The following is a 19,219-nucleotide window of genomic DNA, read 5'->3' as shown; positions in this document are numbered from 1 at the left end:
TTTCATGAAGTAAATATTGTTCTTATATTTATAGGTTTATAGTAAATTAAATTTATTTAACGTTATTTACCCTGATAACAATTAACTTTGTACGCGGTTTTAAGGATATGTGGATAGATTCAATACAAGTAATTAAGAATATTAGATAAACGAATTAAAGATGAAATCAATAACCAAACAAGTTGTGACGTTAAGTTCGGGCTTGGATTTTAGTTTAACAACAGTTTTACCCTCGACCGGGCCCTCGATTCGAAACCAAATGTATATGGAGAACTATGAATAAAATAAGAACCTTTCAATGGCTAGAAAGCAGAGAAATAAGTTTATAATTCCTTGATATGCGTGTTACAATATGTCTATTGAATAAGAAACCTCTCATTTATAATAGGAGAGTTTTACCCCTAGTATAATTCTAAAAAAGGTAAAAATTCTTCTTGTACATCATCACTTATACGCTACCGGCATCGGGCGAGATCCGCACTGTGATATCCGATTGGGTGCGGATATCACGGCCCTCTGTTAGTCGTGTGCAACCGTTTGTAATGTTTTCCGAGGTCTTCGAACTCGTTCCGGGATCGAGGGGTGTTGTCTTGTCGGGCCCGATGGTGAGCACCCTGTTCCGGCCCCGAACTAAAGAATTCTCAGATTCGGTCTCTATCTCGTTCATTCTTACTTTGTCTAATTCACCGAGAACTCGGGGTGTGTGTTGATCCCAAGTTCACCCGTATACAGATAGTCCCCTCGTTTCTCATAGAGTAAGTTTGCCGAAACGATGGGAAATGATAGATGTACCCCGATTCCTTCCTTCGTACGTTACAACCAAGATGACGAAGAAGCCAAAACGTCCCATCAGTCGTATCGTTCTGACTTCGGACACGTGTCAACCATCAGCTGGTCACCTTCGAATGTGAAACGTCGCGTAGCAATTACATTTTCTCCTCTAAAAGCTTCAACCTTTTATACTTCTTCCACTTTCCGATCTTATCTTTCATCTCTTTACCTTTGATCTTCAAATCTTCATAACTGTTCTCAAGTTTCTGCCCAGATCGTCATCCTACCTTCAAACCATCATATCCTTTTCTTCAAGCCTTCATATCTTTCCTTCAAATCTTCATATATTCATATCACGATGGCCAAGACTTCCAAATCAGTTCCTCAACAGGCTGCTTCTTCATCTTCTTACCCATCCACAGGTACCGAGGCAGCTGTTCCCGAAGTGGTTGCCCTCGAGATGGCTTCTCCCGAGGTGGTTTCTCCCGAAGTGGTTGCCACCGAAGCGGCCCCAGAGCCCCCCATGAAAATCTTTATTCCCAGGGGGCTGTTTAATCGCAGACAACTTCAAAGTCGAGAAGGCCTTATCCAAGCAAGACCAAGGTGAAGGGGCATCGAGATATATATGCTCTGACACCGAAGATACCCTCCCCATTGTCGCGATGACTGTAAATAGGGAGGTAAGGACATAGTAGTCCCTGGGCCTGAGGACGATATCACCACTCATGTGGAGGGGTATTTAAGTATTTAGACTAGGCCCGATAGACCCTGTTATTTTGGAATTATTCAAGAGATACGAGGTGTGCCTTGGGCAAATCCACTCGTCTCTTTGGAGGATCATGATCCTCCCCCGTTACTTTGGGAATAACACTAAGTCTCCTCGATTCACCCTCGAACACCTGCTTCGCCTATATAGTCCCCGAATTTTCCGAGGGGTACTAATAAAGCTCACTCGCCGAGCCAGCAAGGCCCCTTTTTCGAGTATTGATAAGGATTGAGACCGAGGCTGGCAGGGGCGCTTCGTTCGGGTGAAGACTGAAGATTTGATCCCTCTCGAGTTTCTGTCATTCCCCGAGAAGTGGAATGCATCTCGTAAGTGTAATCTTTCCTTAAGTGTTGAGTCTCCTTTGTTTCCTTTCTCACTATTAGTATTCGTGATTGTGCAGCTGTTGCTCGGGTTCCCAATGCGGTCCTCTGGCTCAAGCAGTGGATCGAAGGCATCTACAAGCAGATATCGTATTTTGAGTGCTCATGGCGCAAGCTTTCGAAGGACCGATGGGAGGCTCGTTCTCATTGTAAGGCTTTTCTCATAATAGTTATTATTACGCCCCGAACTTACATAACCCTAACCCTTTCTCTTTCCTTTGTAGGTTTGCCTAAGACCACCGAACTTAGGCCGCTAAAAGGGGGCGAGGATGAGTCCTTGTCCGTTGATCCCTCCGTTGCGGGACAGCTCCTGGTTGTGGCGGAGGATAAGAAGAGAAAAAGGAAATCCTCGGGCTTAGAGGGGCTCGAGGTGAAGATAAATAGAGGGCGGCCACTCGTGCTCGCAAGCCCAAGAAGAGCACCAACTCCCGTGCCGGATTCCAACTCACTTAATCGGCTTAGGGATGAGTCTGAAGAAGATGACATCTTTGTCGCTCACGGATCAACCCCTGGCAATGAGAAGGTGACGGTCGAGGGAGAGAGCTATGAGGCCGATCTCCCCCCAACTCGAGGGGCCGAAATGGAGATGGGGGCTGAGACCTTCCAAGAAGCCACTTCTGTACCGAAAGAAGCGATCGATGTGATAGACATCATGGAGACACCCTCCTACACCGAGTCTATGCTTGAAGAGCCAAGCGGGCAAAGAAAAATCAAGTGAAGGAGCACAAAGTGCAAAAGACCCTCTCCACTCCTTCTTCGAAGGCATGGATATGTCCACATTGGAAGATTTTTCTGGCTGGGCCACCTGGAGATACCGAAGAAGGATGTGCCTTCGAGAGTTGACGGGCCGGGCACGAGCCTAAGATTGGTAAAGCAGTTCCTTGCACCGAGCGCAGACCCCGAGCGTAAGAGGACGGTAGTTCTCACAGTCTCAGAGGATGCCCGGATCCTATCCGCTCCGATAGGCGTAGCCAGCTACCTTCGATGTCTGGTAACCGAGGAGGACCAGACAAAGATGAATGAAGTAGGCACATCGAGTCTCTTCAATGAGACACAACAGACATTAAACCGGGTAAGGTTCTAACACCTTCAAACTTCCCTTATGAATAACTTAAAGTTTCCCTTTGATGTTTCTTATTTAGTTCCCTTTCTTTACAGCCATCAGTGCTTCTCCACAGCTTCCTTCGATACCACTTGGAAACTAGCCAGCTCGAGTTCAACATCAAGGAGTAGGCCCAGAAAAAGGATATGTTCAAGCTCCTCAGTGATCAACAGGATGGGATTATCAAGGACCTTCAGGCTGAGCTGGACAAGGCTCAAAAGGAAGCTTCAATCCTGAGGCGGGAACATGCCGACCTGGTTGAAAAGGTAAAGGTCTTTGAAGTAAAAAACGAGTAGCTAGTCATGGTGACTAACAACACAACCTCACATGTCCAATAGAAGATCGACCTGATCGACCAACTCCAAGTTTAGATGAATGAGATCTAAGCCATGTCTGATGGGTGGAAAAGCAAAATGGACCTGCTGGCTTCGGGCAAGATTTCCTTAAAATACCTTGGCATCGGTCAACCTCTTTTTAGGTTTTGAAGTATGGCCTTTTCTGTTGAGTCCACCTATCCATTCCCACTAGGGTGGTAAGGTGTTGATAGCATCTTTTTAATCTTATGATCTTCAAAGAATTTGTTTACCGTGCTACCGATGAATTGCCTCCCATTATCGCACACGACTTCGACCAGTATCCCAAATCGACATATTATATGGTCTCAGATGAAGTCAATGACTTCTTTCTCTCGAATCTTTTCGAATGCTTGAGCCTCGACCCATTTGGAAAAATAGTCAGTCATGAATTGTATGAATTGAGCTTTACCGGGTGCCCACGGTATGGGACCAACAATGTCCATCCCCCATTTCATAAACGGCCATGGGGACATGACCAAGTGTAGTAGCTCTACTGGTTGATGGATCATCGGTGCGCGTCTCTGGAAGCCATCGCATTTTTGTACGAAGTCCTTCTCATCCTTCTCCATTTCTGTCCAATGATAGTAGCCTTGATTAATTTCCGAACCCAAGATTCGACCCCCGATTGGTTTCCACAGGTGCCTTCGTGAACTTCTCTCAAGGCGTACTCGGTATCTCCCAACCCCAAACATCTGGCTAATGGGCCGTCGAATATTCTTCTGAACATTGTCCCTTTAACCAAGCTAAATCTGGCAGCCTTAGTACGCAGGGCTCTCGATTCTTTAGGATCTGAGGGCATCTTCCGAGTTTTCAAGTAGTCTATGTACTTGTTCCTCCAATCCCAGGTCAAACTCGTTGCGTTTACTTTGGTATGGCCTCTTCTATCACTGACTTCATGAGTTGTACGACTGTTCCCGAACTGAATTCATCGTCATCAACCGATGACAGTTAGCCAGAGCATCAACCTCGCTATTTTGATCTCGGGGTACGTGTTGTAGGTTCCATTCCTTGAATTGATGCATCATTACCTGTAACTTGTCTAAATACCTTCGCATTCGTTCCTCCTTTACTTTGAACGTCCCATTGACTTGATTTACCATGAGCAGAAATCGCACCTAGCTTCAACCTCGACTCCAAGGCTTTTAGCCAATTCGAGACCTACAATCATGGCCTCATACTTGGCCTCATTGTTAGTCAATTTCACAGTTCTAATAGATTGCCTAATACGTTCCCCGTAGGAGGCATCAGCACGACGCCGAGACCCAAACCCTTTGCGTTTGAGGCATCGTCCGTAAAAAGGGTCCAAATTCCCGAGGTAGTCCCCGAAGCTAACAATAATTCTCTTTTGACTTTAGGCAGTAAGGTCGGTGTAAAGTCAGCCACGAAGGCGGCTAAAATTTGAGATTTTATGGCAGTTTGGGGCCAATACTCGATATCATACCCGCTGATCTTGACGGTCCATTTGGCCAGTCGGCCTAAGATTTCAGGCTTGTGCATGATGTTCCTCAGTGGGTAAGAGGTCATGACACAGATAGGGTGACATTGAAAGTACATTTTTAACTTTCTAGAGGCGCTTAGCAAAGCGAGCGCCAATTTTTCCAGGTGAGGATACCTTGCAAATAGAGAATTGTGTACCTTCCTCTTCCCGGACTAGGACTCCACTTACCGCCTCCTCGGAAACAACAGCAACAACAACATACCCAGTAATATAGACAAGAAGGGACATTACCAACAAGTCATCTAAAAGCAGAATAAAAACTACCAGATAGTAAGGTGATCAACAATTAAAGAAAACAACGGTTAGTCATAAGAAACTAGTACCAACAGAAAGCGAGACTGCGTGCCATTACTACTATTATGAACATGCTAGCCTACCTACTCTACTACCCTAGTCTTCGACCTTCATACCTTCCTATCAAGGGTCATGTCCTCGATCAGCTGAAGTTGCGTCATGTCTTGCCTAATCACCTCTCCCCACCTCTTCTTTGGCCTATCTCTACATCTCCGTAGGCCCTCCAATGTCAACCTCTCCCACCTCCTCACCGGGGCGTCTGTGCTCCTCCTCCTCACATGACCAAACCACCTAAGCCACGCTTCCCGCATCTTGTCCTCAATAGGGGCCATACCCACCTTGTCGCGAATAACCTTATTTCTGATCCTATCTAACCTAGTGTTCCCGCACATCCATCTCAACATCCACATCTCTGCTACCTTCATCTTCTGAACATGAGCAATCTTGACTGGCCAACATTCAGCCCCATACAATATCGTTGGTCTGACCACCGCTCTGTAGAACTTACCCTTAAGTTTTGGTGGCACCTTCTTGTCACACAAAACACGGGAAGCAAGTCTTCATTTCATCAATCCCACCCCAATACGATGTGTGACTTCTTCATCAATCTCCCCATCTCCCTAAATAATAGACCCAAGGTACTTAAAACTTCCTCTCCTAGGGATGACCTGCGAGTCCAGCCTCACCTCCCCTTCCCCTCCTCAGAAACCACCAAGTAAAGGTACAATTGTTCATCCACCTTCGGAGTGTGGATCAGGGGGATTCGAGAGGTACCGTTTGAGTTCTTCCAAAGCCTGTTGGCATTTCAGAGTCTAGAAAAAAGCTATTCTTCTTCAACAGGGAGAAGAATCGATGGCTTTTGTCTGAGGACTTTGATATGGACTGGCCCAAGGCGGTTATACGACCGATCAGCCTCTGAATGGCCTTGACATTGTCCACTACAGTGATGTCTTCTATGGCTTTTATTTTGTCAGGATTGATCTCTATTCCCCGATTAGATACCATTAACCCGAGGAACTTCCCGATTCGACCCCAAATGCGCACTTCTCGGGTTCAGCTTTATATTGTATCTTTTTAATATGTCGAAGGTTTCCTGCAAATGTTTCAAGTGGTCCTCTGCTCGCAGGGACTTGACCAACATATCGTCAATATAAACTTTCATTGATTTTCCTATTTGTTCTTCGAACATCCAGTTTACTAGGCATTGATAGGTGGCACTGGCGTTCTTTAATCCGAATGGCATTACGTTATAACAATAGGTGCCGTATTTAATGATAAAGTAAGTTTTCTCTTGGTTGCCCGGGTCCATCCGAATTTGGTTGTATCTGGAATAGACATCGAGAAAACTGAGTTTCTCATACCTGGTCGTCGCGTCGATCATCCAATCAATGCTAGGCAAAGGAAAAGAATCCTTAGGGCATGCCTTGTTTCGATCTTTATAATCCACACACATTCTTAGTTTATTTCCTTTCTTAGGTACTACCACTACATTGGTCAACCAGTTCGGGTACTTAACTTCCCGAATGGATCCTATTTTAAGGAGTTTAGATACCTCGTCCTTGATGAATGTGTGCTTGACCTTGGACTGCGCTCTCCTTTTCTACTTAACTGGATGGAACTTTCGGTCCAAACTCAGCTTATGAGTGGTCACCTCCAGCGGGATCTCTATCATGTCAAGATGGGACCAATCGAAACAATCTACATTAGCTATAATAAATTTAATGAGTTGTTTCCTGAGCTTGGGAGTTAAACCCCGTGCCTAGGTTACCTTCCGATCGGGCAAGTATTCGATCAATATGACTTGCTACAACTCCTCAACTGTTGACTTGGTGGTGACGAATCATCGGGAGCTATGAACGACCTAGGAACTCCATAATCATCCTCCTCGCCTACTCCTTGGACTTATGGTTTGGTCGGGACCAGTATCGGTGATTGCTATTTAATTTCTTCCTTCCTGGTCGGCTCTATGTTCTTTGATGTCGAGATCACAGGCACTGGATCACCTCATCGACTGTGAACATTTCTTTTGCATCCAGCTGCTCTCTATAGACCGTCTTGACTCCTCCCAGCATAGGGAACTTTATTGCCCGGTGCAGTGTTAAGGGTACTGCCCTCATGTTGTGAACCCATGACCTTCCGAATAAGGCGTTATACCTCATATCCCCTTCGATCACATAGAATTTTGTATTTTGAATTGTCCCGAGGGTATTCACTAGCAAGGTTATTTCTCCTTTAGTATAAGTTTCACAATCCATGTTAAATCCATTCAACACCCGGACCGCCGGTACTATTTGATCCAGTAGCCCCAACTGCTCTACAACCCTCGATTTGATGATGTTGGCCAAACTGCCTTGATCAATCAACACATATTTAACTCGAGATTACTTGATAAGCACAGATATTACCAGTGCATCATTATGAGGTTGTACGATGCCTTCGGAATTCTCGTTGCTGAACGAAATGGTTCCCTCGGGGATGTATTCTCAGCTGCACTTTTCCCTCGTAATGGATACTTTAGTGCGCTTTATCATTGGTCCATGTGGGACATTGACCCCTCCAATGATCATGTTGATGATATGCTGAGGTTCTTCTTGTTCGGTCTGTTTGTTGGAGTCCTTGTTCTTGAAGTGGTTTTTGGCTCGATCACTCAGAAATTCTTGGAGATGCCCGTTATTGAACAACCAGGCAACTTCTTCTCTCAATTGTCGGTAGTCCTCGGTCATGTGGCCATGAGTGCCATGATACTTACACATCAGGCTAGGATCTTTCTAGTTAGGCTTGGATTGCAATGGTCGAGGCCACTTGGTCTCCTTGATGCGTCCAATGGCTGATACGATGCTTGTTGTATCAATGTTGAAGTATACTCTAACAATCTTGGAGCTTCCCTTCCCCCGAGCGGCCTGTCGAAACCATTTTTTCTCATCAGGCCTCGATTATTGGGCCCTTGATCGCTTATCGTTTTGTTCCTTGTAGAGTTGAGCCCAGACCTATTTCCCCTACGATCTACACTGTATGGTTAGTACTGATCTCGCACCAGCCTTGATTTATGATCGACTATTCTCTTAGGCCTGTCGTTGGTTTTGATGGGATAAACGGACCCAGAAGGGGCTCCGATTTGGTCGTCCTCGACTCTGATTTTTGATCGATACTTGTTGTGGACGTCGGCCCAAGTTACCACTGGGTACTGTACCAAGTTTTGCTTCAGCTGCTGCGAAGCCAAAGAGCTTCGGGAGTTAAGTCCCTGAGTGAATCTTGAACGGCCCAATCGTCCGCAACCAAAGGTAAGTCCATCCGTTCCATTTGAAATCTTGACACGAACTCCCTGAGCATCTCGTTGTCCCTTTGTTTAACCTTGAAAAGATCTGATTTTCTGGTCTCGACCTTGATGGCCCCGGCATGAGCCTTTATAAAGGCATCTGCAAGTATAGAGAATAAATCAATGGAATTCGGGGGTAAGTTGTGGTACGATATCATTGTTCCTTTTGACATGGTTTCCCTGAACTTCTTTAATAACACTGACTTAATCTCGTCGTCTTCAAAGTCGTTACCTATGATGGCGTATGTGTAGGAGGTCACATGCTCGTTCAGATCCGTAATCCCGTTATATTTTGGAAATTCAGGCATACGAAACATCTTCGGGATTGGCTTTGGTGCCGCGCTTGGAGGAAAAGGCTTTTGGACAAATTTTTTGGGGTTCGAGCCTTTCAATATCGGGGGTGCTCCTGGGATTTGATCGACCCGGAATTATATGTCTGCACCTTCTTGTCGTTAGCCTCAATTTTCCTTTCACATGACTCCACCCATTTCATTAATGGTTCAAGCATTTCATTACTTCGAGACTGACACCGGGCTCCATTCTACCCAGTCTTTCGGTGATCTGCTCATTTCTTTGGGTGATTTTCCGGGATGGTTCGGACTCAACTTTGCTGGGGGCGCGACTTTGATTTTGCAGCTACGCTATCGCTGCCTTTTGAGCCTGCAACATTTTGAAAATCACTCGTAGGCTAACTCCATTGCCTTCGTCTTTGGGCGCTCCTTGAGCCGCTGGTCGGGCTCCTCCGCAAATGCTATTCTCGAGGTCGATAGGAAGGTTGGCATCGATGGCCACATGCGAGTTAGCATCGACTGGATCTACAACTGGGACTCCGTTGGGATCAGTAGAGGGCACCTCATTACTAAGCACCAAATTGTTGTTTTCGCCATGACGGCCAGATTGTGATTCGGCGTTCAAGTGAGCAGATTGAGAATTTGACATTTTTAAACTGACCTAAAATTGATACATTAAAGAATAAGTATAAAATAGAGTGTGTTATGGAGATTTGTATCAAACCACCACTATTATCCTTAGCCCCACGGTAGGCGCCAAACTGTTTACCATTAAAACGGATAATAATTAAATTACTACGCGGTTTTAAGGATGTGTGGATAGATTTAATGCAAGTAATCAAAAATATTAGATAAACGAATTAAAGATGAAATCAATAATCAAACCAATTGTGACGTTAAGTTCGGGCTCGGATTTTAGCTTAACAGCGGTTTTACCCTCGATCGGGCCCTCGATTTCAAGCCAAATGTATATGGAGAATTATGAATAAAATAAGAACCTTTCAATGGTTAGAAAGCAGATAAATAAGTTTATATTACCTTGATATGCGTGTTACAAATTACAATATGTCTATTGAATAAGGAACCTCCTCTTTATATAGTAGGGAAGTTTTACCCCTGTACAATTCTAAAAAAGGTAAAAATCCTTCTTGTATATCAATCACTGATACGCTACTGGCATCGGGCGAGATCTGCGCCGTGATATCCGATTAGGTGCGGATATCACAACCCTATATTAGTCGTGTGCAACCGTTTGTAATGTTTTCCGAGGTCTTCGAACTCGTTCCTAATTCGGGGGATGTTGTCTTGTCGTGCCCGGTGGCGAGCACCCCTTTCCGGCCTCGAACCAAAGAGTTCTCAGATTCGATTCTCTATCTCGTATATTTGTACTTCGTCTAATTCACTGAGAACTCGGGGTACGTGCTGACCCCGAATTCACCCGTATACAAATTAACGTATAAATAAATTTTGGTCAACAAAGGTTAAATAGTGTATATCACCACTCTTAAGTCTTAAGCAAATCGATAGAGAGCTGCTATCTATTTCTATATGATTTCATTATATGAGTGAGATTTTAAGGTTGCGTCACAATTTTTAAAGAATTATGGTGCATATATCAAAAGTGTTGCATTTTTGTGGAGTAAAGTGAACTGCTTACATTCTTATATATGTATTTTTTTTATAGCATGATTTTCGGACCAGCTTGCACACGTTTCGACTAAGAGATCCCGAGTAGATATGGATCAAAATTGAATGAAATATGTAATATCTAGTTGTCTTTGTGACAAAAGAAAAAAAAATTAACAGCACTTAGAGAAAAATACATCGAGAGCTCTTACTAGTATTAAGTTCATGATTGAGCTTTTATAGCCTGCGTAGTTGTTGTTGCACCCTCGGATTTTTTTCAGCTTTCGCAATTGTCGCGTCGTTGGTTGCTTTTTCCGCCTTTGTATTGTATCCTTGTTCCTTTTGGCAAAATGGCTAAACTAGGCTTTCAATGTACATGTTTGCATCCCAAAAGGCGTGACATTTGGTAATCTCTTGATATTTGATGGAGTCATCTTTCATGAAAGTTGATCCAAACTCAAACAAAATTTCACCATTATATATTTGACATTCAAAAGAGTTGAGAAAACCGATTCCCGCATTTTGAGGACGATTGATGGTATACATCTTTGTTCAAGATTCTTTAACATCATATTCCTTTATAATCAGCACATCTGTGAGAGTGTTTCGACTATTACTTAACACAAAAAAATCACTTCCCAACCCTCCCACGCACAACATTAAACCGAAATCTCCTTCTCCATAGTAGGGTATCTCCACCTTTCCCCATTTTCCATCTACCGCTTTGCATAAATGGTGTACTGTAATATGCATTTGGACAACAAGTCCAAAATGACCATTCAAAAAGTCATAGATAATATGGATATTCATATTTCCATCAGTTAACCTATTTTTTATTCGTATTAAATATAGATGAGTCGAATATTTTATTCATTTTTACCTAAGTTGTTTTTGACCCGCCCATATTTGACCGGACCCGCTCGTTTGTCGCCCCTAGACTTAGTCTCCATGAAATCGAACATTTGGTTTAATGATAGGTGATTGTTTATTTGATTCACGGGGGTGATGAAATCTTGATTCTTGAGCATTTGTTATTGCCATCATTGGAAGCACTAGCAAATTAATTTTCGCTATTCAACATCTTGGTTCTTGTATTACTTGTTTCCCGTTTAACATTGAAGAAGATCACATTTCCAAGTTCCAACATTGTAATGCATGTGTACTTTTATGGTTCAGACTACTTCGAAACACAGAAGGATTTTCCATCAAGAAACATCACAAAAGAATGTATCCACACTATTTTACTCCACTTTTATTGGCTAAAAACCTAACAAAGATATTCTTTTCATACAAATATTGATTGATCATCACTAGTTCTAAAAAGGGTAAGCGGTCGCCATAAATATAATTCGGTCTAAGAGTTCGGAGCGGAATCTCACATAAAACTAAGGTTTAGCTACAATTATTCATTATCACTAAGAAGACAATCTCGAATAATTCCTAAGTTATAAATATTAAGATTCTTATGTTTAACTAATTAACTAACAAATTAAAGTAATAAATTAACAACTAGAGATACTAAGGGTTGGAGAAAAGATTAAGGAGACCTAGAGTTATAGTTTTCCTAATTGTCAGAATCTTTCCCGCTACGTCTCCTATAATATCTCCTAAGTATTCTCTACTAATCGTGAGCAATTCAGATGCTGTAATTCTCTTTCGAGCAACTACCACAATTTACTAGACATATTCTCTCGAACTATGCTAGTTGGTACTACTTTACCGTTCATTAAGATCACACCAAGGTTTCGGTATTCCTAATCCCGCCTTTAAACCCTCCGTATTGATTTTCGCATACATTGGGAGTGATGTTGTTCAACAACTACCTAAATATGTACCCTCCCTCAAGCAATATACACTAAATAGGCACAGTCAATTGATGGTCATTCAATCAACAGCAATAAACACGTAGATTTAACAAGTAGAGAAATCCAACTACTCAATTGTAAAAAAACATAACAAGAATTTATCCTACAAGAGGTTTCATCAAAACCCTAGATAACAAATTAGCTATTCATAATAGTATGCGAAACTAAACTACTAGAATTCATAACCAATAATGGAAAACCGGAAGAAAGAGGAAAAAACGTGAAGTTGAATCCTTCTCCTTGATTCAAGTGTGTTCTTGCCTCCCCAAAGTCTTCTCCCCTTCAAAAAGTGGCTACTCTCATACTTATATGGTTTAGGATTGAGTTGGGGCGAATTTGGCTTCTCCTAATTTGGATTGGAGAAGCTGATTTTAATCTGCTCCGATCCCGGTCTGGCAAAGCGAACCTCGCTTCGCTGTCCAAAATTTCTCTTCAACTTTTTTTTGCCAATTTTTCTCCTATTTGATCTTTTTTCGCGCAAGTTCGTTCCTACACATAAAAAACACGTGATGTGCATATTTTCACTTCAAAAACAGTGTAAACTCACGCAACTCACACAAAAAAATAATACACAAACACGCTCAAACCATGCACTTTTCACCCTCTGTCAATTGACAATCACATATGATGAACTTTATATTTGACTTTTTAAATTGATTTCACTTACTATTCTGGAAAAGTATTAATTTTAATAGGAATAAAACGTTCCTTTTTTACTATTCTACTTGTGTGTGCACGCATATAAAATAATAAAATAAAATTTCGTTCATAGTATTATTCTAGAATTATGCTTTTAGCCGAGATTCTATTGAAAATAGCTTTTTTATATCCATAAGATAGGGGTAAGGTGCATATACACACTACCCTCCCTAGACCCTACTCTATGGGATTATACTAGGTATGTTGCCGTTGGTTAGTACTAGTATTATTCTAGAATTATTCAAGTGAAATTTTAGGTCAAGTTCTTATCCGCTCAAGATCAAGTTTGAATTGCAAATCTTTTAATATACAACAAGAAAATAAACATTATACAAGAAAAAATAACTCAGATAATTTGCTCAACTCGATTGCACAAGTAGGTAATCCACACCATGCTTCTGTTGGGAAATTGTAGGTGATGATTGAGACATTTTTATGGATTTGTCAGTATCTTATATCTGGAATTTATACACTAGATTCATATAAACTGTCCTTGTAATTAACTAGAGTTCCTCTCCAAAAACACACATTAGTCTAACAAATCTTAAAATCAGAAAATACAGTGTCTCAACTGTAACATTTCTGCTTATACTTGACCAAATCACATGGGGGTTGCATACTAGAGGCTCATTCTTTATTTTTTTTATTTTTTTTTTTTTTAAGTCCAACAACATTTCTCTTAAAGATGGAATACTACAAAATGTTCTTCATACAACTCTTGGAGATTTGGCAAGTTGTATGCAGACTAACTGCCAATAGGCAGCAGCTCCGTAATCTAACCCCTATAAATTGTAAAGGGATAGTTGAGCTGCTATTGAAACAGCTCAAAAGTACCCCCCCCAGGACCTCTATAGATATAGATATACATATATATGTAAGGTATATTGGAAACAAGACTCCTCGACAGCTAGATTCAGACTGACGATTGACCAGAGGATATCAATGAAGAGACGACTAGTTATTATCGTCCCATTGGAATTGATTCTTAAGGCTTGGCAAACACTTCAATGCATTCTGCACCAATTTTGCCTGAATGGCGACCACCCAACTTCCCGAATGAGGCTAAGGGTGACAAAACTCTCAAGCTGCTGCTACTGCTGCTGCTGCTGCTGCTGCTGCTGCTGCTGCCACCTTCAGTAAGGCTGAAAGATGTTCTTGATTTTCTTGGCCGTGAGGGACTCAATTCCTCTTCGTAACTGTCTACTTTATTCTGGACCACGACTAAATGAGTGATATCACTCCGGCAAAAGGGGCATACTGGAACCTTCTCACTATTATTACTTGCAGGGTTGGGCTTATTGTGACAACATAAGGCTAGAGTGCAATGAGCACACATCTGATGGCCACACTTTTGAATCTCAATTGTGCAGGACTGCTCGAAACATATGCAACATAGCTCAAAATCACTGCCCTGTTGGAAACAAAAGCACGATTTGTAAAAAGCAGATTCATAGGAAAAGGTCTAACATAAATGTGTTAAAATCTTCATTTTCTTCATTTGCTGATTAGTAGAAAGAGTTGTATAGACCAGATGAGTCCTTGATGAAACATAACAGCCAACCATCAATTCAAATGTTATGCAAAATTATGGTTTTCCTCTCTGTCTCTACAAAATGGAAATGTCATATGGATTAACAAACAAGAGCAGTATAATAGAAATGGTTTGTTAACATTTGTCCAACTACCACAGCGCATATTTTCTACTACCACATTACCCAAAAAGAAAATGAAATGACGATAATCTCCTCTGCGATGTCTACACATTTTAACAAGATACGTCATCGTTCTAGGAAGGATTGCGTCCAAGCAACAGTGTCATAACCCTATATGTACATCCATTTATTTATTCTCCACGGGAAAATTCTAGGCATACCTTCTTGGGCAAAATGATATATCAAACATAATATTTTACATGACCAGGCAAACAATTGCAGCAGCTGATGCAGAATAATTTAATTGATAATTTCTTATGTTTTATAGGGCTTGAGACTTATTACCTCAAAGTCATCACTCTCAAGGCCAGAATCACAATGTAAAGGCGATGTATGTGAGACAGCTGTCTTTTTCAATATCAACTTCTCTCTATCTTTGTTGGCCTCAATAAGAGCGTTTTCTAGTAAAGCTTTTGCCTCGGCGTCAAGCTCAGTAATAAACTTCAAGGGCGATGGCCAGGTCAAAGGCTCTGGAGATGATGGATTTAAGAGAGCACCACATGCTTCATGCTTGTACTTCAAAGCAACTAAGTAAGGTATTCGCCTGTAGAGATCCCATTTACAACTGATTAATTCCATATTCGAAAAAGGATTACTTGCAAAGAGTTGAATAAATACCACAAATAGAACCGGAAGGACTTGGAATAATAAAATGACAGTTACGAGAAAGGGGTAAAGAAAGTAAGGCTTCAACTGCGACATACTTTGACAATCTAGAAGTTACCAATGGTCTCCGCATATGTAACTCAAACCCAATTTCTCCTTTGACGCTTTTCATCATGCTTTTAGCTTGAACCTCATAATTTTTCAGAGAAAGATTCAATGTGTAAATTGGATGTTCTTAAGGGAACTACTTTGTGGTGACTTTATATTCTGGTTTGTTGCCTAACTGTCATTATTATTATTATTCAAAAAGGAGCATGACAATACAGACACAGAATGAAAAAGTCCACAAAGGAATTTACTTTTTGATGACTTCATATTCTAAAAGTGTCAACCTTCATAAATAGAATGATAGAGATCAAGAATGTAAAATAATCAAGAAGTAACTAAGATACTTTCTGCACATGGTTAGTGCAGAAGCCCACATTACTTGAAAAGGTATGCAATGGTTAGTTCACAAAACCACATAACTTAAAGAAAGTGCATATGGACTCACCCAGAAGAATCTCTCCGAAGTCGATCTGCACCCCAAGCAAGTAACTCCCGTACACAGTCCAAAGAACCTCCTCGAGCTGCCAAATGCAATGGTGTACTTCCTGGTCGGCTGCAAAATCTTAATGTCAATTTGACTTTCAACATATGGCACTAAAGTTACAAAACCACTCTGGCTACGTTTTATTACCCGTAGCTACCACTAGAAACACAGACAAGAGCATCGTTGCTCAGAAGAATCCGGACACATCCTGGTCTACCATGACGGGCTGCCAAGTGCAATGGAGTTGCACCACTTCCATCTCTTATGTTCACAAATCTCGCAAATCCCCTGCACTCCAATCCAAGCAAAAGAGTAAACATATAGCCCTTCAATAATAAAGTGGTAATACTCGAATACAAGAAGCCCTTTGTAAGGCATCACAAAATGACAAAAAGGGGGACTTTGAAGGGTAGATGAAAAAGAAGTTTAGTCTTTTGAAGTAAATGTCACTAAACTAGACTTGGAATTTACCAAGATTGAGCAACAGGAGCCGAATGAGCGGATGCAAGGATCGATTGCAGGCAGTCAGAATGGCCATGGTAAGCAGCATAATGCAAACAGGTTCTTCCATGTAGTGAATCAAACGTTAAAATCTAAAACATACGACCAATAAAGACCAATTAACTACCCATCTCAATCAGTCAAAGAGACTATCATGAAAAAAATTATGCAAAGAATCACTTACATTAGCACCTCGCTGAATTAATCTCTCCACGCAGGACACATTTCCATGCATAGCAGCTAACATCAATGGGGTCTGAAATATTTCCACAATGAAACAAATCAAAAAAACAAATTCAACAATTATCTATGCCTATTGTTCAAAAAAGGACATTTTTGCAAACAAGTGAACATCACAAAATGAAACTTCTTGACAAATAGAGTATATAAAATTGGCAAAATACACCAGAAACACACAAATCACAACAACAACTACAACTGCCACTTACCTGTTTATGGCGATTCAAAATGTCTGGATTAACCCCACGATCCAAGAGAACAGATAGCACCTATCCATTATCAAAACCAAGAATCAAAATGGCAAAAAACCCAAAATGACTTATCAAGGATCAAGAACCATTAACATTTATGATTTAACACCCCACGGTAAAAAAAAAAATTAACAAGAAAGTAAAGGTTACATTTTTTCAAGAAAAAAAAAAGAACCCAAAATGACTCATCAAGAATCACGAACCATTAACATTTGACACCCACCTTAAAAAAAAAGAACAAGAAAGTAAAGATCACAGTTTTTTCTACAACTGTAGTGTTCGGGCCAACTTGTGTGTACCTCAACTAATTTCAGGCGAACATGCTACCTCACACCAGCACCGGTACCGGATAACTAATAAAGATTGCATTTTTTTTCCAAGAAAATGAAAAACCAACCTCGATCTGTGCATTAGCAGCAGCAACATGAAGTGCAGAGAGCTTCCCACGAACACTGGTAATATGAAGCACATTTGGGTCTTCATTAATCATAGCTTCAACTTTTTCAAGCTCACCATTTTGGACTGCACTGAACAGTCCATGTTCATGGGGTTGCTGTACACAGCTCAACTTCTGCCCCATCACCTCCCTACTAGCATTGAGGTGAAGTGCCCCGCGAGTGGATATCACGCGCCACCCACCACGGCGGAGGGGGCACTGTGGGTGTGTGGTGGGAGTAAAATATTAGCGCTAGGCGCTGAGTTATGGTAGTGCAAGAGGGAGATAAAGGTTAAAAAAGGAGTAGAGAAGTAACCTCGGAGTTTGTTCCTGCCCGGTAAGAGATCGGGTAGGTGCCCGTTGCTGTTTGGTGGATTATCGGGCAGCTGTCAGTTTTTTTTGACCTTTTTAACTTTGTGGACTTCGCTTTTACTGGACTGAATAGTATCAAGAATATTCCGCTTCAATTTTTGAAAGAAAATATGACACCCTCTAAAAATTGATAAAGGAAAATATAGCACATTTTACTAGCCTTTGGTCATAAATTCTCAAATTTATTTTGAAAAATCTAATCCGGGTAAAGTTTGGTTTGAAAATGAAAATATGTTTGGACATAAGTTTTTAAAACATGTTTTACTTTTTATTTTGAAAAAACATGAAACATGACTTATACCCACAAGTTCTAAAAACTATTACAAATATCTAACAGTACCTTTATCAATAACATTATCTCAAACCATAGTCTTGAACATAAATCAATTTGATACAAAAGTATTATTTTTATAATAAACTACATAATACACTATCAGATGATCGAGAAGACGAAACAACATTATTATAAAATAATAAATGGTGAGCTCTTTTATAAAATACAAAAGTTTGGGGCAATTTTTAAAAGATGTAATAGTGATATTCTGGGCCAAAATCAGGTTTTGGGCTGGTAATGAGATTTGGGTTTTAGGTTTTAGGAATTTGCCAAAATGTAGAGAAAATCTATGGCCAAACATGTATTTGCTAAAAAAAACCCAAATATATTTTGATAAAATCTATTGCCAAAGGGGTCCGTACCACCCTTTACAAATTTACCTAGAGTAACACAATATACGTAAACAATAACAACAATCCAATCCAATAAAATCCTACAAGTGAGATCTGGGTAGGGTAAAGTGTATGCACAACTTACTCCCACCCCAGAGGAGTAGAGAGGTTATTTTCGAAAGAACATCGGCTCATGAAGACAAAAGGAGACAGTAGATCCGGAACAACAACAGAAACCAGAACAATAACATCAACATCGTAAGAGATAAAAAATAGATGGAAAAGCAATAATAATAACTAGTAATTGTGACACATTACTATGTAAAAAAGAAAAATAATGTGAACGCAACATAAGCCACTAGCATTCCAAGACAAAACACTATCAGACTAGCCTTACCCCTAGTACAAAGTAGAAGAATGCTCGACTACCTCCTAAACTTCAAACCCAATGCTCAACCTCCTGTCACACCTCCTTTTTGCGCGCCCGGCCCCGAAGGGTTAAATGCGCGGGTGGAGTTTTTCCAATTTAAGTGACAATATTCGAAATGAGATTATTTATTTAATTCAGAGTCGCCACTTGGGAAAGGTTTGGCTTTTGGTGTCCCAAGTCACCGGTTTATCTTGAATCCCAAATCAAGGAAATTTTCGACTTTTCCAAATGAAGTCTGCGAACCAGAAATTCTAAGTAAGGAATTCTGTTGACCCGAGGGAAGGTGTTAGGCACCCTCGAATCCCGTGGTTCTAGCACGGTCGCTTAAATTGTTATAATGGCTAAATATCTGATTTAAATACATGTTATGACTTACGTGCTTTTATTAAGTTTAAACCGCTTTTATTGTTATCATTTATTTTTATAGAATTGCAACGTCGGGAAAATGCA

General features: G+C 41.0%; 1 protein-coding gene across 1 annotated transcript; it reads right to left on the bottom strand.

The window, feature by feature from the left end:
* Positions 1-13,478: 13,478 nt before the first annotated feature.
* LOC107763841 (putative E3 ubiquitin-protein ligase XBAT31) lies at positions 13,479-17,584 on the bottom strand. Its single transcript, XM_016582343.2, has 8 exons — positions 17,263-17,584; positions 16,824-16,883; positions 16,559-16,630; positions 16,345-16,466; positions 16,021-16,161; positions 15,835-15,942; positions 14,961-15,219; positions 13,479-14,374 (listed from the first exon to the last, which is right to left on the bottom strand). Exons 1-8 carry the CDS (start codon positions 17,443-17,445, stop codon positions 13,949-13,951), a joined length of 1,371 nt encoding a protein of 456 aa, XP_016437829.1. The 5' UTR covers positions 17,446-17,584; the 3' UTR covers positions 13,479-13,948.
* Positions 17,585-19,219: the final 1,635 nt, after the last annotated feature.

The sequence above is a fragment of the Nicotiana tabacum genome, chromosome 10 (genome assembly GCF_000715075.1).
Source record: "Nicotiana tabacum cultivar K326 chromosome 10, ASM71507v2, whole genome shotgun sequence".
Lineage (NCBI taxonomy): Eukaryota > Viridiplantae > Streptophyta > Magnoliopsida > Solanales > Solanaceae > Nicotiana > Nicotiana tabacum.
Note: the sequence above shows the minus strand (reverse complement) of the source record. Positions and strands in the feature narration are given on the sequence as shown.

Excerpts from the sequence above, each read along its gene's own strand:
- LOC107763841 (XM_016582343.2), bottom strand. The coding sequence starts at position 17,445 with ATGGGGCAGAAGTTGAGCTGTGTACAGCAACCCCATGAACATGGACTG. Across the intron at positions 16,162-16,344 it reads GCTCCTGTTGCTCAATCTTG|GGGATTTGCGAGATTTGTGA; the intron begins GTAAATTCCAAG and ends ATTGGAGTGCAG. Across the intron at positions 15,220-15,834 it reads CTTCGGAGAGATTCTTCTGG|GCGAATACCTTACTTAGTTG; the intron begins GTGAGTCCATAT and ends GGATCTCTACAG.